This window comes from Marmota flaviventris, chromosome 1, assembly GCF_047511675.1.
Source record: "Marmota flaviventris isolate mMarFla1 chromosome 1, mMarFla1.hap1, whole genome shotgun sequence".
Lineage (NCBI taxonomy): Eukaryota > Metazoa > Chordata > Mammalia > Rodentia > Sciuridae > Marmota > Marmota flaviventris.
This window is the reverse complement of record NC_092498.1, coordinates 196938274-196961807: the sequence shown is the minus strand read 5'-3', so window position 1 is coordinate 196961807 and position 23534 is coordinate 196938274. Positions and strand designations below refer to the sequence as shown.

Below are 23534 nucleotides of genomic sequence, written 5' to 3'. Positions count from 1 at the left end.
GGGCAGCCAGAGCCATTTAGTCTGGGCTGTGGAGGAAAATCTCAGCCTGGCGTAAATGAGGAGGAGTTTTGGCAAGCATCTGGTGAATCTGATCAGGGGAGACAGCCAAGCACTGTTGTTAAAAAAAAAAAAAAAAAAAAGCACCATGTCAGTGATAGATTGGGAAAAAGAAGTCTTCAGTGTTTTATCTAAAGTTACAAACTTGTTCAGCAGAAAGCAAACTATATCCCTTCCAAATTGCTGAGGGAACTTTTTTAAAAAGCAAAACAAATTTTACAACCAAAAAAAGAAAGAAAGAAAAGAAGTAATAATAAAGCATAAAATTGGAAAAGAGAATAGCAGAGGCAAGATCAAACATGTTTTAATATTAAATATAAGTGGGTAAAATTCATCTTTTAAAAAGAAAAGGACTCTGAATAGATTTTAAAAACACACACCCCAGCTATGTGCTCTCAAATGACAAACCTGAAACAAGGAGTCTCAGAAATATTAAACATAAAATAAAAGTTTTACAGGTTCAATATCCCTTATTTGAAATACTTGGAACCAGAAGTGTTTCAGATTTTGAATATTTTTCAATTTGGCAACATTTGCATAGACATTACCAGTTGAGCATCCCTAACCCAAAATCTGAAATGGTCCAAAACCCAAAACTTTGAAAGTTATGTCAGCAACCAGAAGTTTAGGGAGCATTTTGGATTTTGCATTTGGGGATGCTCAACCTGTATCAAGCAAATGCAAACAATGACAACAAAAAACAGAGGTATTGTTTGTTAATATTAAATGAAGCTTAATTTAAATTAAAAACCTTGAGATGAGACAGTGAAGGTCCAATCTACAATAAAAGTATAACTGTAATGAACAGCTTAGGATGGCATAGCACTGAAATATATAAAACAAAAACCACCGGGGGAAAAAAAAACAGGAAAAAATGACACAGTGAAACAGTACTTAGAGATTTACCACACTTCTGTTAGTTTTAGGCAAATCAAGTATAAAGAACAAGACAATGAGATATATATGTCTGTGTCTATATATCTATATATATATGTAATTTTATCTAATAAATTAACACCTAAATAGCATTATGTGCCAGAGATTATTCTAAGCATTTTATGAGCATTCATTCATTTAATTCTCACAATAAGCCTATAAGATAAGTACAATTACTAAGACAATTTTACAGATAAGGAAATTGCTAGACATGCCAAAAATAGGGGCTAGGGATGTACCTCAGTATTAGAGCACTTGCCTAGCATATATGAGGCCCTGGGTTCAATCCCCAGCACCACACATAAAATAAATGAATAAATAAAATATGAAAAACAAACACTTAAAATATAAAAGTCATTCTTAACTAGACCTTGAATAAAACAGAAAATACATTGGTGCTAGGTTCATAAATGCTCAATAAATAAGTAAATGAATAAATAAGTAAAATAAAGAGGATCATTTATGGACCAGTGATGACAGTGTGTAGTGAATCAAAGATTATTATTCCACCAACTTTGCTACATGAAAACTAGGAAAATAAGAAAAGAAAAATAAAGATTGAGGAAAAAACCAATGGGGCCACCTGGAATATAACATATTGAAAATACTGCATGTGGGATGCAGCCAAAGCTGTAATAAGAGGAAAATTCTTAGAGGAACACTTTTATCATTAAATAAAAAGAAAGTAAATAAGAAACATAACAAAATTAGAGAAATTAGAAACATATAAAAAAAATCTTAAAGAAATCATGAGAAATAATTACTGAATTAGAAAATAATCAATATAAAATTTCAAACCTTAAAAATTAAAATAATAAGGGCTGGGGTTGTAGCTCAGTGGTAGAGTGCTTGCCTAGCATGCACAAGGCACTGGGTTCAATCCTCAGCACCACATAAATGTAAAATAAAGATATTGTGTCCACCTTTAAAAAAACCTTAAGAATAAATATTTTTAAAAATTAAAATAATAAAATAAGCCACTAACTAATCCCTCACATCTCCAAAGGTGAATATCTTCACATTTCCAAGGAAGAAAATAGTTCCAACCTACTTAAAATATTCTAGAACATTAAAAGTGGTGGAAAGTCTACCGATTATTTTTATGAAAACTAAAGAATGCTGGTTTTTAAAATTTCAGTATACCAAAAAGGAAGCAATAGACTACTTTTTCATAGTTCATACGCTGTACTTACAAATAGTAATGCAAAAATCTTGAAAAAAAACACATGCAAATATAATCCAGTAACATATTTAAAAGATAAAATATATCATAGTTATATTCTAAAATGTTAGTATGGTGCATATTAGGAAATCTATTTATATGAATAGGACAAAGATTAAAAAATCATATTTCAATGAATGCCTATTTCAAACTCTGGTGAAAATATAAAGCATACTTTTTAAAATATAATGAAAAACTCTCCAATTCTATCATCATCATTAGTAGTAAAGCCCTTGAACATTCTCATTAAGGTTAAGAATACAAGAAGGATCATTTAACTACTTCTTAGCTATTGCTCATTATTAAATAACAGTCTTAAGTACCTGCCAGTGTGATTAATCAAGAAAATTAAACACACAGTGTAAAAATTGGAAAATGGAAGAAAGTGAAGTCAATACAATCAGTTGAGCATAAAAGCAAGAATTAAAAATAATAGAAATTGGGGGCTGGGGATGTGGCTCAAGCGGTAGCACGCTAGCCTGGCATACGTGCGGCCCAGGTTCGATCCTCAGCACCACATACAAACAAAGATGTTGTGTCTGCCAAAAACTAAAAAATAAATATTAAAAAGAAAAAAGAATAATAGAAATTGGGGCTAAGGATGTAGCTTGGTGGTAGAGCATTTGCCCAGCAATCCTTAACACCACAAAAATAAAAAGGATTTAAAAATAATAGAAATATATCATGGTTTGTGGATAATATGGTCACCTAGAACAATTTAAAAACCTTTCAAAAATGTTATATGTCTATTTATAAAGTAACAAAGAATTGTTGCTGTTGTTATTATTTTACACTAACAGAAACCACTTAGTCACAAATAATATTTCTCAAATATTCCTTACCTGCCAGACACTGTAAGCATAATAACTGGGAATAAATATAAGAGCTGGGCATGATGACGCACACCTGTAATCCTAGCAACTCAGGCGGCTGAGGCAGGAGGAATCTCAAGTTTAAAGCCAGCCTCAGTGATTTAGCAAGGCCCTAACAACTCAGTGAAACCCTGTCTCTAAAGAAAACATATAAGCCAGGCATGGTGGCACATGCCTGCAATCCCAGCAGCTCGAGAAGCTGAGGCAGAAGGATCCTGAGTTCAAAGCTAGCCTCAGCAACAGTGAGGCACTAAGCAACTCAGTGAGACCCTGCCTCTAAATAAAATTCAAAAAAGGGCTGGGGATGTGGCTTAGTGGTTAAATGCTGCTGGGTTCAATCCCTGGAACAAAAAAAAAAAAAAAGGAAAGAAAGAAAACCAAATATATATATAAAAACTTTGCTAAGAAGCATTTTAAAAAACAGATAGAATTCATACTCCAATCTCAGATAGGAAGACTCTGTATTAGTTTCTAAAGCATTTAATAGATTCCATGTGATAGCAGTAAATTTTATCCCTTTTTAAGTGAACTTGACAAACAAAGCTGAAGTTTATCTTGAAAATTACAAAAAGGTCCTAGGAAATTCATGTGATATTAATGCGGGAAAGACATCATCAGACCACACAGAGGAGCTTAGCTCAGTGGCAGAGCACTTCCCTAGCATGCATGGGATCCTAGATTCCATCCCCAACATCACAAACAAAACAAAAACACAGAGGGCTGAAATAGATTTAATTAAAAAAAATGTAGCATATGACAAAATTGACTTCTAAACAGTAGTTTTGTTTTTAGTATTAAACCCAGGGGTACTCCACTGCTGAGCCACACCCCCAGCCTTTTTTTTTTTTTTTTTTTTTTTTTTTTTTGAGACAGGGTCTCACTGTGTTGTTGAGGCTGGCCTCAAACTTAAGATCCTCCTTCTTCAGCCTGCTGAGTCACAGGGATTATAGGTGTGCGCCAAAGCACTCAGGTCTAATGAATGGATTTTAAGTGGATCCCTTAATAAAGTGTTGAGACAGTTGTCAAATCACTTTTAAAATTTGTTAAAATAGGTATTTACTCTTTACCAAAACGTATTGATCTTTAAAATCAGAATACCAAACAATCAAACCACAAAACTTTTTAAAAAGTGGGGGACCCATTGGGTGCATTGGCACATGCCTATGATCCCAGCAACTCAGGAGGCTGAGACAGGAAGATCCTAAGTTTGAGACCAACCTCACCAACTGGCCCAAGCAACTTAGTAAGACCCTGTCTCAAAATAAAAAATAAGAAGTACTGGGGATGTGACTCAGTGGTAAAGCACCCCTGGATTCAATCCCCATTACCAAAAAAAAGGAAAGAAGGATTTTGTAGTCTTGGAACAAACAAGGGCTTTCTTGGTACACCAAAGATTTTATTAAGTGAAAATTATAACAAATTCTATAACCATATTAAATAATATACTCATAAATGATACTGACGTGGGGTAAACAAGATTTAAAGGCACACAACAAAGTCAGATGAAGTATATCAAACAGAGTTAATGTGCCCAAATACACAGTACACTTAAAAATAGGCAAAGGATATGAACAGGCAATTCACAAAAGGAAAACTGCAGATACCCAAGGAAAAATGTCAGCATTACTGGTAGTAAAATAAATTAGAATGTAATGAAATACAGTTTTCATTCATTAGTCTGGGAAAAGCAAAAGAAGAAAAAATAACACCTGTGTTGGTGGAGCAGTTGGGGAAGCAGCCACCTCTGTGCTCTGTAGATGGAGTGTAAATTGCTGTCCTCTGGGAACTTGTTTCCCAGTCTATACAAAAACCACACCTTTGACCTGGCCCCTCTATTCTAGAAATTTATCCTTGACAGGTAATCTGACACATTGTTCACCTCAGTGTTGTTTCCGCTAAGGATAAACTGAAATGTGCACCCATAAGGGTGTTAGCTCAATAAATAGTAGAATATGCAGATATTAAAATATATAGCCCTTTAAAAGATTGATAACTATTATATGAGGCATTCACATTATTGAGTGAATAAAGTTTCACCTAATAGACTGTTGGAAAATAATTTCAAAGCAAATAGTTAGTGTATCTTATAAAAATAATAGTGTATAAATTCTGTGTGTATTGCATATGGGTGTGTGTGTGTGTGTGCGTGCGTGCATACATATGCACACTTACACATCAATAGTGTCAAAAAGAGTGTTCACCTAAATGTTAGCCGTGGTTGCTTTAGAGTCATGACATTGGAAATGTCCATTTTTATGATTTCTCTGTTATTTAAATTTTATAAGAAGCACACATTTTATTTCAGAATATATGTATTCTGAAATTAAGATATGTGTGCATACATGTATTAAGATATACATACGTATCTAAACACATGCAATTATATATATATGCCTGCTTTTTATCTTGAACAACTTCCAAAGTCCATTTGGGGACCTGAATTATACCCTTGTGCTATCTACATGGACCCAATTAGCCATATATATGCCTCAGCAGTGCACCTCCAGGCATTGTGAACAGCACTGATCCGCAGTTCAGTGTAGCACACAGAGGCCCTATAGTCAGGTGGGGAGGGCCAATAGTGGCAGGAGGAGGGTGCTCCCCAGGGCCCTCAGTGACGCGTTCAGTTGCCTGGATGGGGAGCCTCAGAGTGCGCTCTGGATGGCGAAGTAACTGGAGAAGAGCAGGTACTTATTGGAAGGCTGGAGGTGGAAGAAGGCAGCTGGCAGCCACGGGAGCGCCCCTGTAGGCTGAGGCCCTTGGGTGGTGGCAAGAATGAGGAAGTGGGAAAAGGCCAACCACCTCAGCATTCTGGAAACTTTGCCTCCTCAATCCTGAGGATAATAGGCGATGTGACTTCATCTAGTCCTACGCCTCCTAAACTTCATATCCAAGATCACTCTTACAAACATATATTAAAAATTCTGCTTTAGACCAACTCTCGATGGGTTGTTTTTTTTTTTTTAATATATTGTTTTCATTGTCGATTGACACCATATCTTTATTTTATTTATTTATTTTTATGTGGTGCTGAGGATCGAACCCAGGGCCTCACGCGTGTGCGGCAAATGCTCTACCACTGAGCTATAATCCCAGCCCCAGGGTTTGTTTTTATTTACATATATTAATTGTCAAAGCAAACTTGATCACTATTACAATTGGAAGCCAATATTACTCCCTATGAATATTAGGGAGCTGTACAAAATAAATGGAATGAATACCTTTCCAAAATGAGAACAAAAATTGTGCTCCATTTGAGTCCTATGCACTGATATGCATTCTGCTGTCATGGATAACAAATTGGAACAAATAAATTAATTAATTTCTTTAAAAATGAGTTATGAATATTAGACCATTAAAAAAACAAAAAAAAATTAAATAAGTAGAATGAGTACAAAATCAAATAAGTAGAATGAATACAAAACCAGTTTTAGGGGCTTGGGCTGTAGCTTAGTGGTAGTGCACTTGCCTGGCATGTGTGAGGCACTGGGTTCGATTCTCAGCACCATGTATAAATAAATAAAATAAAGGTCTATCAACAACTAAAAAAAACACAGTTTTACCTTTTGTCTGGCAGAAAGCTATAAAAGCTTTCCATGATAAAATTGTTTTGGAAGTGCTGGGGTTGTGGCTCAGTGGTAGAGCACTTGCCTCACATGCATGAGGCCTTGGGTTCAAGCCTCAGCATCACATAAAAAAAAAAACAAACAAATAAATAAAAAAATAAAGATATTGTGTCCATCTACAACGAAAATAATATTTTTTAAAATCCTTTTGGACAGGTTAATCCTAAACACACCCTAGACCAGAACTGACACCTGCTCCTTTGTTGTCCACCACTGTAGGACTATTTTCTGTTCCACCATTGGCCCAACCCCACCTTGGAGTGGAATCTAGCCCAGCATTGAAGGGAGGAATCACCCCTCAGCCCCCCTCCTCTGTCCCTCACCTCTGTCCCCGCCCACCTGGCAGCAGCCATTGTGAGCAACAGTGCCTCCTGCAGGATGGAGTTGGTAGTGGTCAGGACACTACACCCACCTGTCCTTACCCACAGGCCTTTGAGGACATCTACCTGGAGGAGCGGAAGACCATCAAGGTTCTGCTCGAGTATGCTGACAAGATGTTCACCTACGTGTTCGTGCTGGAGATGCTGCTCAAGTGGGTGGCCTACGGCTTCAAGAAGTACTTCACCAACGCCTGGTGCTGGCTGGACTTCCTCATAGTGGATGTGAGTGTGGCCACAGGTGGGGAACAGAGGAGGGGGTGGCTCATTGCCCAGAGAGGGATGGAGGAACTGGGCCCGTAAGAGTCAGCAGCCGGAAGTGGGGGTGCTCAGCTGTGCAGTGGAGCAGGCAGAAAGGAAGGAGGCTATGAGTCTGAGAGACCCAGGACTTGACCTCAGGGTCCTTGCCATTAAAACCCCCCATTTGGAACAGGAGCAGGAGAGGACCTAGGTCCCTGCTTCTTGGAGTGACAGTTGACTAGCAGTTTAGGCATCAGCCAGGGAAGAATGGGGGACTCACCCTCTTGTGGTGGCCAAAAGAAGAGGATGAGCAGACACACCTGATCTAAATAGTCCTCCCCATATGGACTAACGAGTGTCTCAGGCCCGCTAGACAGCCAGCAGTGCAGAGCCTCCCTGCCCATGCAGGGGATGGAGGGAGGTCAGGTAATGGATGCTCCAGGTACCACCAGGGAGGATAGACCAGGGTGGAGTTGCCTATGAGGAGGAGGGCTGAGGGTGGCTGCCTGGATGGCCAGGAAGCTGGGAGGACTTGCCTGTCTGTGAAGTTGCCCTTTCTTCTGAGCACCTAGTTGGAGCACCCAATCTGAGTAGACGGAGTGGGAAGCCCCTGCCCCGTAGCTTCCCTGGCCCCAGGACACTTGCCAGAATGACTCAGGGACCCTGAGCAAGCTCCAGGCTCAGCCCGTGGAAAAGCCCTGTCTGCTCTCCCAGAGGGTGAAGACAAGTGGCTCAGAGGGCTCAGGGTGGGTGCCATAGAGCAGAGTCGGGTCAGGATTTACAGACTGCACAGGGCTTTCCAGAAGGTTCCAGGTCTGCCAGTGGCTCCTGGGCTTGGCATTGGGCTTTTCACACCAGCCCAGATTTTCTGTGGTTACGGAAGTGGCTATGGCCTGTGCTCAGTCCCTGTACACGACTCAGAGGCCAGAGGGAGGGGCTCAGCACTAGTAGTGGAGCCTGACCAGGCCTAGCCAACCAAGCCCATGCGGGAGGCTTTGGCAGGGGAGACTTCATGGGCTGGAGAATATGCACAGAGACACAAACCCAGGTTCTTGTGCCTCCAGTCCTAGCCTCTTTCTGTCACCCTAAGAGGCCAAGAGGATGCCATTGCTAGGCTGAGCAGTGCTGGGGGACCAGGGACAGAGTTCTAGATGCCCCGAGCACCCTGGTCCAGCCCTCAGAGCCCTACAAGTGGAAGAAGGCCCTTGGGAGAGCCTGGAGTCCTGACAACTCAGCCCTGAGGCCTGCTGTTGCTGCAGCTTCTTGGGAAGTTAGGTCTGCTGAGGAACTCCCCAGGGGCAGGCTCAGAGAGGCTGCAAAGACTTCTGGGGAAGCCCACCCACCAGCCACAGGCCACCCACCACTGCCACCGCCACCATGGGGAACTCAGAGCTGAGGCAGAGAGGGTAAAGGGAGCTGAAGGCCTGCCTGGCTCAGGCCAAGGCAGGAGGATGAGCTGGGAGCAGGCACCTCAGGTAACGGCAAGGTGGGGCCTTGCCTATAGTAGGGCAGAGGAAGCAAATGCCGGAATATGGCTTTCTTTCTTCCTTTCTTTTTTTAAGGTGCTGGGGATTGAACCCAGGGGTGCTTTACCACTGAGCTACATCCCCAACCCTTTTTATTTTTAATTTTGAGACAAGGTCTCATTTAAGTTGCTCAGGGCCTCACTAAATTGCTGAGTTGGGGCCTTGAATTTGTGATCCTCCTGCCTCAGTCTCCCAAGTTGCTGGAATTACAGGACTACACCACCATGCCCAGTTGGAATCTGGCTTTCTTGGCACTGGCCATGCTGTCCAGGAAAGGTGGTCTCCGGCTCAGGATGTTTCCAGGACCTATTCATGCACGTTTTCAGTAAATGCTATTGAACATCTACTATGTGCAAACACTATTGTGAGCCCAGGGAATAAAACAGACAAAACTCCTTCCCACGTGGAGGAAGGGTGACAACCAACAATAAGCAGACGAAATAAGTCCATTTTATTTCATGTCAGAATGTGAGATGTAGCATGGAAAAAAAGGGGGAGGGAAGATTAGGAGTCCCAGGACCAGAGCCAGGCTGGAAGGGAAGGTGCCTTCCCTTTAAATAGTCTGTCAGGAGCTGACCCACAGAGACAGCATTTGAGCAGATTTAAAAGAGGTTGAGGTTAGCCAGGCAGATGTCTTGCAGAATGTTCCCAGCAGAGGTTGGAATAGCAGTGCAAAGGCCCGGTGGCTGGAGAATGCCTGGGCATGTTTGAGGAACTGCCAGAAAGCCAGAGTGGCTGGAGCAGAGGGAAGGCAGGAGATGAGGCACAGGAACAAATGGAGAGGGAAAAACATGGACTTTTATTTAGAATGAAATGCAGAGGCATCCGAGGGCTTTGAACCGAAGAGGGACATGGACCAGCTTTCATTCTTAAAGGATCGCTCTGTCCTGTGAGGGGTGGGGAGCACAGGTGGGGGCAGGCAGAAGAGTTAGAGGCTCTGGCAGTCACCCAGGGAGAGATGACGTGGCCTGGTCAGGAGGGCGTCAGTCGACGTGGTGATAAATGTTCAGAGGTCTGGAGTATTCTGAAGGCCGAGCCAACAGGAAATCCTGATGGGTTAGACGCAGGGTGTCAGAAACTGAGAGGAGGAAGGGACATGGCCAAGGCTTGCGGCTTGAGCAGCTGGAAGGATGGAGCTATCATCAACTGAGATGAGGGGTGGAGGCTAGGGATGGAGCAAGGGGGGCAAGCCTTGGAAAGAACACAGGTGACCAGATGGCGTTTAGGAAGAGGACAGGCAGACTGGCCAGGCTTGGTGCCCTGGAGGCTCTGCCCTCAGGAGGAGGTCCCTGAGAATGTCCCTCTGCCTCTCCAGGACTGAGGACCCAGAGGCCAACATCCTCAAGGGGTGGGTAGAGGCAGCAAAGGACTTAATCCCAGGGTCTTCTTCCTCCAAGCCCCGTTTACCAGCCACCTGCCACCTGGTACTTCAAACTTGGAAGGAGGCTGTGTACTCAGGCCCCTGTCCACGCACCTACTACCCCAGGATCCCCTGAGCACCAGGGTGGAGTTAAGGGAGACTGCAGGGGAGAACAGACAAGAGCCATTTCCAGCCCATGAGCACAGGCCAGCAGTGCAGTAGGAAGGGAGAGGATGACCATGGAGCTTTAGAGAGATAAAATCCACATGGTGGGGATGCTCTGCTAGGGCAGAGGGAACAGATTTCTGAGGCTCCTATTGCCACCTACTCTGTCCTCCTTAGAAGACGCTGGCAAGTTGCAAAGTCCAGCTTTGGGGGAGTGCCCCCTGGGCTATTTGTTCACGCTCCACCCAGGACCCCCAAGAGGCCTCTTAGAATTTGACTTGAAGGAAAGCATTTGGGAAGTCAATGCCTGGGTTTTGTGTCCCTGCTCTGCCCCAGCAGCAGGGTGGCTTCGGAACTCAGTTTTCTGACTTGGAGAGTAGGGGTGACCAAGGCAACACCAGGGAGCTAAAGGAGCAATTCAGAGTATGTGTGGCATGCAAATAGTGGGATCTCAGAAGGGCCTAAAGCCAGGACACCCTTGGGTTCTCCCCAAGCCTCTCAGGCTCCAGGACGCCGGGCCCAGTGCATAGTAGGCCTGCGAAGCTTGGGAGTAATGAAGATTGGACATGAGGAAGGCCCAGCCTGCCTGAGGTGGGCCCAGAGCCCTGCCTTCTGTGTCTTCAGCCACCCCCATCCCCTCACCTCCTCTTTCCTCCGCAGGTCTCACTGGTCAGCCTGGTGGCCAACACCCTGGGCTTTGCCGAGATGGGCCCCATCAAGTCACTGCGGACGTTGCGTGCACTCCGTCCCCTGAGAGCCCTGTCACGATTTGAAGGCATGAGGGTAAGAGGACCTGCTAGAGGCAGTCACGCTGAGGGAGCAACAGGCTCAGCTAGGGACCCAGCTGAAGCTGGGACAGTGGCCTCAGTGACTTGGCAGGAGCATGATTCAGAATCTCTGGGGGAGGTGTAGCTGGGTTGTGGGGGGAGAAACAGGGGACAGAGAGCTAGGCGAGACCACCCCCAGCCTTGCAGCCTTGTGGGGTCCAGTGAGGGCCAGGGACACTGGACAAGGGAGAAGAGGCAACAGCTCTCTGGGGCCCAGGAGCCTTGGTGACACCACAGCCCCACTGGCACCCGGGCCCCTCCACTTCTGCTCTGCTGCAGGGTCCCCTCTCCATGTACCCACTGCTTGTAGCCTGCACCCCCTGCCTCCTGGCAAACACAGGCAGCCTTCCTTCTGTGACGGGAACAGGGGAGAGGAGGTGGCACGAAGCCTGCTACACTCTCACATCAGGTGCCAGTTTGCAGAGTGCGAGAGTCACGTGCATGTTAACACCTTTGCGCTGTGTTCCTGGTGCAGCTGCCCATGCATTTCTGGTAATCACATGTCGCCAAAGAATGTGAGCATGGAAGGCAAATGAGCATTAGCTGTGATACACAGCAAGAAAACAAACGTGTGTTGGTGTGTGCACTTTTTTAAACAAATGTACACAATTTTGGGTGACTTCAGAAAACACTTCTATTGTCTATCTGACCCAGCAGGCACCATCACACAGTTTGTCATTTGGTTGGTGGCTTTGAACCTTGGCCACATCTCCCGTTCATGGAGAAATACATCACTTATACCCATTCACAAGTGAATAATCAGACTAGAGTTAAATGTCTCTTTGGAAGCAAGGACATTTGATTCCAGAGGGACACAGGGAGATGGTAGATTCCAGAAATGCCCGTTGGCCACTGGCCTCAGAAGCCAACCAAAGGCTCCTACCCTCTCCCCAGGAAGCTTGGTGCCCTTCAGAGCTGGGTCAGGGGACATCATCTCTGCTAGGGAGCAGCATTTCCTACCTGGCTTCTGGACCTTCTTGAGCACACCATGGAGTCCCACACCAGCTTCACCTCCAGTGCTGTTCTTACCAGAACTTGGAGACAATCACAGGCCCCTCCAGACATGTACCTGGGAGTCTTTTGGGTGGACTTTAGGGAAAAACATCCATCCATCCATTCCAGTGGCAGCAACTCTAAAATATACTAAAATTTTAGCTTAGAGGCTGTAAGAACCAGTGAGATTCCTAGGAGGCCCAAAGTCTTGGGAACATGTGCATGGCATCCTCAACTACCAGAGACCCTGCTTATATGAAAGTCAAGTTGTGAAGGTCATGGATGCAAGAAAGGCAGGGCCAAGAAGAGAAAGATGTGTATTCTGGAGTTGCAGCAGACTGTAGGGTGCAAAGGAAAAGTGTGTTCTCTCTCACATCCCTTACTCCCCACTAAGGCTCCTAGTCATGGAATTGGCCTCTCCCATGTTTGGAGGATTTGCAACCCCCACCCCCTCAGCACCTGTAGCCAGGGGAGTTCAGTCCACAAGGGATCTTGAAAAGGGCCTATGTTCCAGGCACCCCCAAGAACTGAGTCTCCTCTCTGTCCACTTGAGGTGGTGGTCAATGCCCTGGTGGGCGCCATCCCATCCATCATGAATGTCCTCCTGGTCTGCCTCATCTTCTGGCTCATCTTCAGCATCATGGGCGTGAACCTCTTTGCGGGGAAGTTTGGGAGGTGCATCAATCAGACCGAGGGGGACCTGCCTTTGAACTACACCATTGTGAACAACAAGAGCGAGTGTGAGTCCTTCAACGTGACTGGCGAACTGTACTGGACCAAGGTGAAAGTCAACTTTGACAACGTGGGGGCCGGATACCTGGCCCTTCTGCAGGTGGTAAGTCCTGGAGAGAAGGAACTTCCTTCCTCCCACTGGCCCTCCAGCAGCACAGGCTTTCACCCCCGTGAGTGGGAGCAGAGGTGGTGAGGCTCTGTGGGATCCTCACCATACGGTCATAGGGTTCAAAGGAAGCTAAGGATTTCCCAGGGAAATTCCCTTGGTACCTTGGCAGGTCTGCAGATTTTCGGTTCTAGAGTAGAGACCATCTTCTCCAAGATGTATGGCATGTGGGCCAGCCAATAATAATAATAATAATAATAATAATTAATAATAATAATAAAAAGACTCCCCCAGGTACTGAACTATTTGCAAAATTGTGATTCTGACCACCTCTGTTATGGAAGGTAGTGACACCTCTTGAGTTGTTTAAAAGAAAATGTTTGCTTTCATCTTCAATGTGCAAGACATGTGATGTTTAAACAGCATCCTTCAAGAGTTTCCATTGATATTTTGAATACAGTAGCTTCAGTGACTATAACATACCCCATAAAATTAACCTACTCTTAACTCTGACAACAGAAATGCAAACAGAACCATAGTGCGTGAAGCTGCAGTTCTCTTGCCTTGCTACCCAATCAGAAATCCAGTCACCCGTTGCTAGTCCCCAAAGTAGAGGAAAACTCAGCAGAGTATCACCTACAAATTTTGTGCCACCACTCACACCTTCATGTACCCCATAAGTTGCACTAGTAGCCCAGAAAGAGTCCCCTGTGGCTCCCGGGGAGAATGGGATTAGGGCCAAATCTTGAGAGCTGTCCATCCCTGTCACTGTCCCTCTGAATGTTAGAACTCTGGAAGGAAAACCCCTTTGTAGAACAATAACTGCTCACCTTTGCAGCCAGAACCATTCTGTGGCTGGGAAGAATTCAGTCACAAGCACCTCATAACCTTGGGAAGTCCCCAGCAGTTTCCAAAGCACTCCCCAGCCTCTCTTTACAGGTGGGGACTTATGGCATAGAGAGATGACATAACTTGCCCATCTGCCCTGTTGTACTACCAGTCAGCTCTCTGTTAATTGAACAAATACCTGAGATAATGGACTTATAGGCCCCCTTTACCTTTGGGCCTGTGGCAAGGCAGCTCATCATGGCAGAGCTAGGTGGTGGAGCAAGCTGCTCACCTCCTGGGCAGGAAGCAAAAGAAAGGAAGAAGAGGCTGGAGTTCTACTAGCCCCCGCAAGGGGATGCCCTCAGTGACCTGAAAGTCTCCTACTAGGCCCCACCAGTTAAATATTCCTCCTCCCCACCAATTGCACGTTGCTGGGTATAGAACTTTAACATGTGGACCTGGGGGGCATTCTAGACCCAAACCATAGCACCTGCCTGTCTCAGGAGGACCTCTAGACACAGTACATTTGCATAGCTGGGCTTATATGCCATGAAAGGAGGCTCAGAGAGGAGATTTTGCCAAGACCACAAGTGAGATCCACTGGGCAGTCAGTCTCACCATCAAGCATGTCTCTTGGGCTCTTTCTGAATCTTCATAGCAGCCAGCATGGGGCCAACCATGTCCCACACTAGGGCCCCATCTCCATCATTCAGTCTCCCTCCCTCCTTACTCCCTTGGTGTGGAGTGCTGGGGCCAGCCTGTGGCAGCCCACAAGAGCCGATTGGGACATTTGCAGAAATTTTGCAAGCTGATGGTTAAACACAGCCATTATAAAAAATTAAATATTATAAACATATAATTAACTAAATGATGTTCAAACAAAGATAATAAATACTCAGATCTCAGCATTACTTTGCATTATCATCTGTGCTGTTGAAGTTATTTTCATTGCTTCTGTCTGAACAGTAGGAAACGCTGTAATGCTGTTCTCCTGTGTATCTTTTCCTGACTTTGGGTTCAGTCACAACACTCTGGCAACTTGAAATCAGCCATGGTGAGAATATTTAAGTCAGAAAAATTGGTAAACAGACAGTGAGGAACTTCTTTTTTCCTTCTTGAAATCCATTTGTTAGCCAGTTAACAGCACACCATTAGCAAAAGGAACCCCTTAATTATGAGGCAAGGTTGGGATTCTTCAGGGGCTTCTTCGTGGTTCTCTGAGGTGCCTAAACAGGGCAGCACTGAACTGTGAACTGGACCAGAGTTCAAGGCCCACCTCTCCATCCCTCACTCCCACTGTAGGAACTCTGTGTTGGGTTAGAATCCAAGCTGTGCACATCTGAAGGGCAGACTCTTGGCCTCTATCATGAAGCTTATTTCACACTGCATGACCTCCTTAGGGTGTCTGCTCAGCTGCTTCCCACCCAATCCCCCTAGCCCTAAACAAGATCTTTCCCTGGACTGCCCGGCCTTTTGGACACTACTGAATGGGTGAGTGGGGCTCACTTGCTTCTTATAGGAGAAGCCCAGCCTCATTGGTCCAGACAAGGGCTCTACCTAACTCAAGCAAGATGCAAAAGCTAAATAATTTTCTTAATCTTCTCTTTTTCTTCCAGGCAACATTTAAAGGCTGGATGGACATTATGTATGCGGCTGTGGATTCCAGAGGGGTAGGTTGTCACACTGACCTCTCCCACCAAATTAGGCACCTGAAACTCCAGCCTGTTTAGCTACCCGGGAACCTGTGTCCACATCTAAAAGCTCAGGGCAAGATCTTCAAGGACAATATCTAGTGTGTCAACCTGGGCTTCAGCATCCCTGGACATAGCCCTGAGGCAAAGTTGGGTGATCTCCCAAGAAGTTCTCCAAACTCAATGTAGTGTACTCAGAATGGGCTGGAAGCAATAGAGATGGAAATGAAGTTTCTTCTTTGTCCTTTCACCCTATCCAATCACACTGACAGTTCATTAATGAGAGACCCAAATATACTCCAACCTCCCAATGGCCCACAGGCTGAAGCCACATACTGACACAGTGCCAGGCCCTGAGCCCAGCATGCCTGATGTCCTGCCTGCCACCATCCACCCCCTTCACTCTGTCCTACCTACCTCGGTCTCCACTGTTCTCAGACACAGCCACACACACCTGCACACACCTTCCTCTGGACAAACCCTGTCCCCCAGAATGGCTCTCTGCCACACCCCCTGCCTGCCTGCCTGATCCCTGAGGCCTCAGCCTGTCTGACCTCCCCGTCTGATTTCTCCCTTAGTATGAGGAGCAGCCGCAGTGGGAGTACAACCTCTACATGTACATCTACTTTGTTGTCTTCATCATCTTTGGGTCTTTCTTCACCCTGAACCTTTTCATCGGTGTCATCATCGACAACTTCAACCAGCAAAAGAAAAAGATACGTAGAGCACTGGCTCCACCCGGGCTGGGCAGGGAAAGGCTGGGTGCTGGGGACTGAGGAGCCATTCTGGCTCCAGGGCCCATCTTGCCCTCCCCCTTAAGGATGGTCCTTTTTCTGCTCCTGTTGGAATCCGGTGGGGGGTACTTCCATGAATATAGCTATGCCTCGGCCTGTAAGAATATGACAAGGGGCTTTGGTGAGAGGCCTGCCCTAGTCTACCTGAGACAAAGCTCTTGAGAAAGCAGGGGTAAGAGCTGGGGGCTATTCACCTGGTCGATGATTAGGGGTCCTGGGTGGAGAAATGCAGAGGCTCAAGGTCTTCCTGGAGCTCCATCAGAGGGGCCACAATTGGGTTGCAGGTAAACCAGGTGGGTAGAAAGAACCCCAGGGCAGACTGAGCCAAGAAGAGGGAAAGGTCATAGGGAGAATTGGATTTGCAACTAAGAAAGCCAGCAAGAACTCCAGATGAATGAGGACAGGGATCCTGGGGAAGAATTTCTGGTGCAGAAATGTTAGGGACATACTTCCTGCACCATGAGAAGAAGTGAGGAGGTAGCAGACCCTGGCACCCTCATCAAGGAAGCAAGACCCCCTATGCCCTCCATGCTGGGCCTCTGAGAACCCCAAAATGAGTCTGGTGCCTGTCTCTCTGCACTTAGGGGGCCAGGACATCTTCATGACAGAGGAACAGAAGAAATACTACAATGCCATGAAGAAGCTGGGCTCCAAGAAGCCCCAGAAGCCCATCCCACGGCCTGTGGTAAGCCAGGTTTCTTAGCAGAGTAGGGAGGGTATTCTGGGGGAACCCTGGCATCCCTAACACATAGCAAGCCATTGGGGTCTCCTCACCATCTTTCAGCCCAGCTGAGAGATACTGTCTCAGCCCCACACAGGTGGTGGCAAAAGCACAAGAAGGCTGTGGCCTCCAGGGGACACTACATATCCACTGGAACACGTCTGCTTCCCATGAGCCTCCTCCTAACACTAAGGGGTAGAGGTTTTCCCCGAGGAGAGCAGGTAGCTTTTGCAGCCCCACCTCCATTCATAGCCTCATCCTTGGAGCCCCCTGAGCAGGCAGGGGGGTGTAATTAAGTCCCCTGGTGAATGGAGCCAGGAGGGGCTGCTGAGTCCTCTCCTAGGCTGACTCCCTTGGCCCCATCAAGTCATTCCCTGCAAAGGTGGGGGAAGGGTGGGAAGAAATACTCAAAAGAATTAGGTGATGTAACCTACATCACTACCTCATTAGTGGCAGACCCACTTTTTAAAATCTCATTCATCATTTCGTCTGTTTACTATGCTTTGTTATAGGTTAGTTTGGTGTATCTGTATATGCTTAATTAATTATAATATTATTTCTCCCCCCCAAATAATCTGGATTGACTTATAGTTAAAGATACACATAGGGCTGGGGTTGTGGCTCAGTGGTAGAATGCTTGCCTAGCATGTGTGAGGCACTGGGTTCGATTCTCAGCACCACATATAAATAAATGAGTAAAATAAAGGTCCATCAACAACTTAAAATAAATATATTTTTAAAAGATGCATATAAATAGAAAATAGTTTTATTTGGCAGAATAAATAGAATCAATTCCATAAAAGAGTAGAGTATATTAATCTGAGGTCTCATATAATTATTAGGATTGAAGTTTTCATTTGACCTTCAGACTGTGGGAACGAAAAGAAGCACAATGAACAGTATGCTAAGGAAACTCAGGATGGGAAAAATCTCTCCCTGAGGATCCATCAGGGAAGGCCTCATGGAGGGAAGGAGCTTTGCTCAAAGCCCAGAGAGTGTGTAGGCAGGAGAACCAGCTGTTTCCATCTCTGCAGCTTCCTCCTCAGCACTCATCACGATGGGATGGTGGGGGCTTTGGCCTCACCCGAGGATGGAGTAGGAGGAGGGGTAGCCTGGGTGAGGGGCAGCAATGGGAGCAGTGTGCTAGCCCATCTGGGAAGCTTATCCCACTCCCTCCTCCTTTCAGAACAAGTACCAGGGCTTCTTATTCGACATTGTGACCAAGCAGGCCTTTGACGTCACCATCATGTTTCTCATCTGCTTGAACATGGTGACCATGATGGTGGAGACAGATGACCAAAGCCCTGAGAAGGTCAACATCTTGGCCAAGATCAACCTGCTCTTCGTGGCCATCTTCACAGGCGAGTGTATTGTCAAGATGGCTGCCCTGCGCCACTATTACTTCACCAACAGCTGGAACATCTTCGACTTCGTGGTTGTCATCCTCTCCATCGTGGGTGGGTATGCAAGTCAGCGGGACAGAGAAGCCAGCCCCAGGTCAGGCCTCTCCTCCAGCCCTTTGGTCTCTCCTTAATGACAACACTAGGCCCCTTCCTTCTTTTTTCTCTGCATTCTTCACCCCTCTACACACACACACACACACACACACACACAAACTCACACACCCCTTCCAGAGAGTACTTGTCTGGAAGGGCCCACTTAATCCAAAGGAGCCAAGATGGCAGAAAACTCAGTACTCTCTCCTGATCCCACCCTCCAGGGCACCCTGGTTGTTCAGAGAGCTTCAAGGATAAGTCTAGGAGAGGGAGTAGGCACTGTGGAGGTTCTTCTGACCACCAAAGGAAAGCCCCCACCTTAGGTTGAAGACTCATGTAGGGTGAGGTGAGTTCCCCCCTGGATGGGAAGTAGGTGACCTGCTAGGGTAGAAGTAATACCTGGAAATGGAGAATTCAGGAGTCCACCAAGATGTGTGCCAGCTTCCTTCAGACATCACCTGCCTCATGCAACTCACCTTGTAGGGTCAGCCCTGGGGGAGGAACATCATACAACTAGGGAGCAGCACAGATAGAATCTTCAGCATGTCTGTTTGGACTCAGATTCCAAGTTATTTATGTAGTAGCTTTATTGAGATATAATTCATAAACCATAAAATTCACAGAAAGTTAATTTATAAAATTCAGTTGATAGTATACAATTGGTGTGTTAACAATTTAATAACAGGGAAATATTCTGTGTCATTAGTCAATTCATCACTGAGTGACCATCAGAATATACTTAATGCAAACCAAGATGGCTACAGCATCCCGACACAACATAGGACCACTTTCACATATGTGGTCCTGTCATTGACTAAAATGTTATGTGATGCATGAGTGGATATTCACAGAGCTGTGCAACCATTACCACTAATTTTAGAATATTTTCCTCACCCCCAAGAGAAACTACCCATTTAGTAGCTGTCCATATTTTCTATCCCTCCACCCCTGGCAATCACTAATCTATAATTCAGAGGGACTGCCAAACCTTTTCCTAAGTGGCTGTGTCATTTTACATTCCTACCGTTGATGTATAAGGATTCCTATTATTCTACCTCATCACCAGTATGTGTTACTGTATTTTTGAAATTATAACCATCCTGGTGGGTATGAAACACTATCTCACCGAGGTTTTGGTTTATATTTCCCTGGTGACTACTGATGCTGAATATTTTTTCACGTGCTTATCAGTCATTTATATATCTTCCTTAGAGAAATCTCTTTGCACAAATATGCTTTGCACATTAAAAGTTAGGCTATTTATCTTTTTTATTATGGAGTTATAAGAGTCCTTTCTGTGTTCTGTATAATAATCCCTTATCAGATACATGACTTGCAAATATTTTTCCCAGTCTGTGTATGGGAGGTAGTATCTACTGAAGCATAATTTTTTTTTTAACTTTTATGAAGTCTAATTTAACATTTTTCTTTTGTCATTTGTGCTCAGAGCCCAAACTCTTGACCCCACTCCTGTTGGAATCTCTGCCTTTAGGGTGACTCTGACCTTTGTCTTTCTGCCATATGCATCCTTCTCTCTCTCTCTGGTGAACCCAAACAGTAATGCATGCACTGCTGTTGCTACAGTAATAGGCAGGTGGTTAAAGCATAAAGCAAGGTCAGGAATGCCCTTTGGTTCCAGATGGGGGTGTGGATGACAGTGTGCCTTGTGAGGCTGGAGAGAAGCTTTAGAGAATGTAAAACATCAGAAGCAGGAAGGAACCATTGAAGAATGGCTTCCAGGGGTGCAGCATGTACTTCAGGATCACCTGCTGGTCTCAGAGGTTGGGCCCTACAGAGAGGCATGAGTAAGAGGTCAACTTGGAGCCAGAGTGTCTGGGTCAAATCCTAGCTTCTCACTTAGGTGGCAACTTGAGTAAGTTACCTCGCCTCTCAGTTTCCTCTTCTGGAAAGGGAAGAGGATTATGTCAGCTCACTTTTTTGGGGTGATGAGAAGGACTAAATGAAATGATGGCTATAAAGTGCTCGGCCAGTGCCCTATTGACATGTGTCGGCCAGCAACATTATTATTATATGAGGAGTCCGGAATTGTCACTTGGACCAATAGGAGGCAAGTTTATTTTATTCTTTCTTCTACAATTTATATCTATGTTCCTTAAAATTCCAAATCCGTGTAGTCACTAGAGACACGGGGATGGGAAACCCTGGAGGAAGGCAGAGTTGGGAGGTGACAGGAACCATCACAGAGAGGCTGAGAGAAGACAGGCTTGGAGTAGTAACAGGAGCACTGATTCAAGGCCACTGTTTCTTGTCCTTCATGCACAAAAATTATCTGGGCTTATTAAAAAGAAATCAGCTGGGGGTGGAGCTGAGATTTTGCATTTCCCATAAGCACCTAGGAGCTACCACAGCTGCTGGTCCTCAGACCACACTTTGTGTAGTGAGGAGCTGAAAAGCCTGAGTTCTTGTCCAAGCTGGGCTGCCAAGATGCTAAGTAAGTCCCCTCTGGCCTCAGAACCTATGATGTAGAAGATGGGCCTGGTTCAGCTCTGTTGTGCAGGTATACCCTAAAGAATAAGGAATAAAGGGACCAAGAAGGCATTTTGTAAAGGATGTAGGTCCTCCTTCCCTGGATCATAGAGAGGTGAGAGGAGGCAGGGTCCCAGCACTTGATCCAACCTTCCTGGAAGAGCCTTTTCTCCCTGGCTCCTCACTGTACACAGTAATTCTGGCCTGAAAGCAGGACAGAGGTGCCATCAGTGGCCACAGTCTCTTTTGTTTCCCGCAGGTACCGTGCTCTCAGACATCATCCAGAAGTACTTCTTCTCCCCCACGCTCTTCCGCGTCATCCGCCTGGCCCGAATCGGCCGCATCCTCAGACTGATCCGAGGGGCCAAGGGGATCCGCACACTGCTCTTTGCCCTCATGATGTCCCTGCCTGCCCTCTTCAACATCGGACTGCTGCTCTTCCTTGTCATGTTCATCTACTCCATCTTCGGCATGGCCAACTTCGCTTACGTCAAGTGGGAGGCCGGGATCGATGACATGTTCAACTTCCAGACCTTCGCCAACAGCATGCTGTGCCTCTTCCAGATCACGACGTCAGCCGGCTGGGATGGCCTCCTCAGCCCCATCCTCAACACAGGGCCCCCCTACTGCGACCCCAATCTGCCCAACAGCAATGGCTCCCGGGGTAACTGTGGGAGCCCAGCGGTGGGCATCCTCTTCTTCACCACCTACATCATCATCTCCTTCCTCATCGTGGTCAACATGTACATCGCCATCATCCTGGAGAACTTCAGCGTGGCCACAGAGGAGAGCACAGAGCCCCTGAGTGAGGACGATTTTGACATGTTCTATGAGATCTGGGAGAAATTCGACCCCGAGGCCACCCAGTTCATTGAGTATTCAGCCCTGTCCGACTTTGCCGATGCCCTCTCTGAGCCGCTCCGAATCGCCAAGCCCAACCAGATAAGCCTCATCAACATGGACCTGCCCATGGTGAGCGGGGACCGGATCCACTGCATGGACATCCTCTTTGCCTTCACCAAGAGGGTCCTGGGAGAGTCTGGGGAGATGGATGCCCTGAAGATCCAGATGGAGGAGAAGTTCATGGCGGCCAACCCATCTAAGATCTCCTATGAGCCCATCACCACCACACTCCGGCGCAAGCACGAGGAGGTGTCGGCCACGGTCATCCAGCGGGCCTTCCGGAGGCACTTGCTGCAGCGCTCTGTGAAGCACGCCTCCTTCCTCTTCCGCCAGCGAGTGGGCAGCAGTGGTCTCTCCGAAGAGGATGCCCCTGAGCGAGAGGGTCTCATCGCCTACATGATGAACGAGAATTTCTCCCAGCGTGGTGGCCCACCCTCCAGCTCCTCCATCTCCTCCACGTCCTTCCCACCCTCCTATGACAGTGTCACCAGGGCCACTAGCGATAACCTCCAGCTGCGGGTGTCTGACTACAGCCGCAGCGAAGATCTCGCAGACTTCCCCCCATCCCCGGACAGGGACCGCGAGTCAATAGTGTGAGCCTGGCCCCAGGTGGTCAGGACACACCCTGTTGTATCAGGACACACCTGAATACGGTCAAAATCAGCATCTGCTGGGGCCTTCCCGGCTTTGAGCTTTGGGGGTGAGCAGCGGGTCTCAGCCCCGTGGATCCACAAGGCAGAGTTCTGTGGCAACTGTGTTGACAGTTGGAGGAGCCCGCCACCTTGGGAGGCCTGTCCCTGGAGGCTCTACACAGCAGTGGCCTCTCTGGTGAGGCAGCACCCTGGGACTCTGAAAAGCAACTTCATCCCAGCTGCTGAGGCGAAATATCAAACAGACTGTATATGTTGTGAATGGGCTTTCATAAATTTATTATATTTGATATTTTTTTACTTGAGCAAAGAACTAACATTTTTTTTTCCATGGGTGAAGGCAGCAATTCCTGCTGCCTCTTCTCAACCCTGAACAAGAGTGTCTATAGAGCTGCCAGAACTCTGTCCTCAAAGCAAAAGTGGAATCCAGTGCGGCTCCCGCAGGCCTTCTCTGCCCAGGGGAGGTTTGGAGATCCCCTGCTGCTGGGCTGAGGTGCCAGGAAGGCCAAAGTCCCTCACCCACTCACGCATGTGCACACACTCCTCACATACACAGAGGCCAGACGCCGGCCACAGGGGCCCAGGCTCCCCTCAGGCCAATGTCAGACAGCCACCTGTATCCCTGGCCCAAGGAAGAAAGGCCTTTCCTTCTGGCTCCATGGATGGGGTTCTTGTCAGTGGAGCACTCTCTGGCCTTTCATTGTCTCCAAGGTCCCATGCCCCAATTCCCTGCCTTTTTATGCAGGTCACAATGGGGTCAATCCTACAAAACTGAAAAGCTTCCAGAAGGGAGTGGCCTTGGTCCCAGAGCTGAACTTAGTCAGTGACGCCCTTTCTTCCCTCCAGTAAGAGTATTAATGTTAAAGCCCAAGGGCACAGGGGAGCCAGCCATTCATGGCCGGCCCCACAGCTTGTCCCTCCTCCT

At 46.4% G+C, this 23534-nt stretch overlaps 1 protein-coding gene across 7 annotated transcripts in view; it reads left to right on the top strand.

The window, feature by feature from the left end:
• The window catches only part of Scn5a (sodium voltage-gated channel alpha subunit 5), a 78611-nt gene extending 56055 nt beyond the window's left edge, over window positions 1-22556 (top strand). For 4 of the 7 annotated variants that reach the window (XM_027932276.2, XM_027932275.2, XM_027932278.2 and 1 more), the window contains 8 exons: window positions 7142-7315; window positions 11042-11164; window positions 12755-13036; window positions 15484-15537; window positions 16137-16274; window positions 16933-17037; window positions 18260-18530; window positions 21316-22556. In XM_027932276.2, coding sequence (XP_027788077.2) covers window positions 7142-7315; window positions 11042-11164; window positions 12755-13036; window positions 15484-15537; window positions 16137-16274; window positions 16933-17037; window positions 18260-18530; window positions 21316-22556 — 2388 coding nt within the window. The remainder of the gene's footprint in view (window positions 1-7141; window positions 7316-11041; window positions 11165-12754; window positions 13037-15483; window positions 15538-16136; window positions 16275-16932; window positions 17038-18259; window positions 18531-21315) is intronic. The other 3 variants (XM_027932274.2, XM_027932273.2, XM_027932277.2) reach the window with 2 other exon arrangements.
• The last annotated feature ends 978 nt before the right edge of the window (window positions 22557-23534 follow it).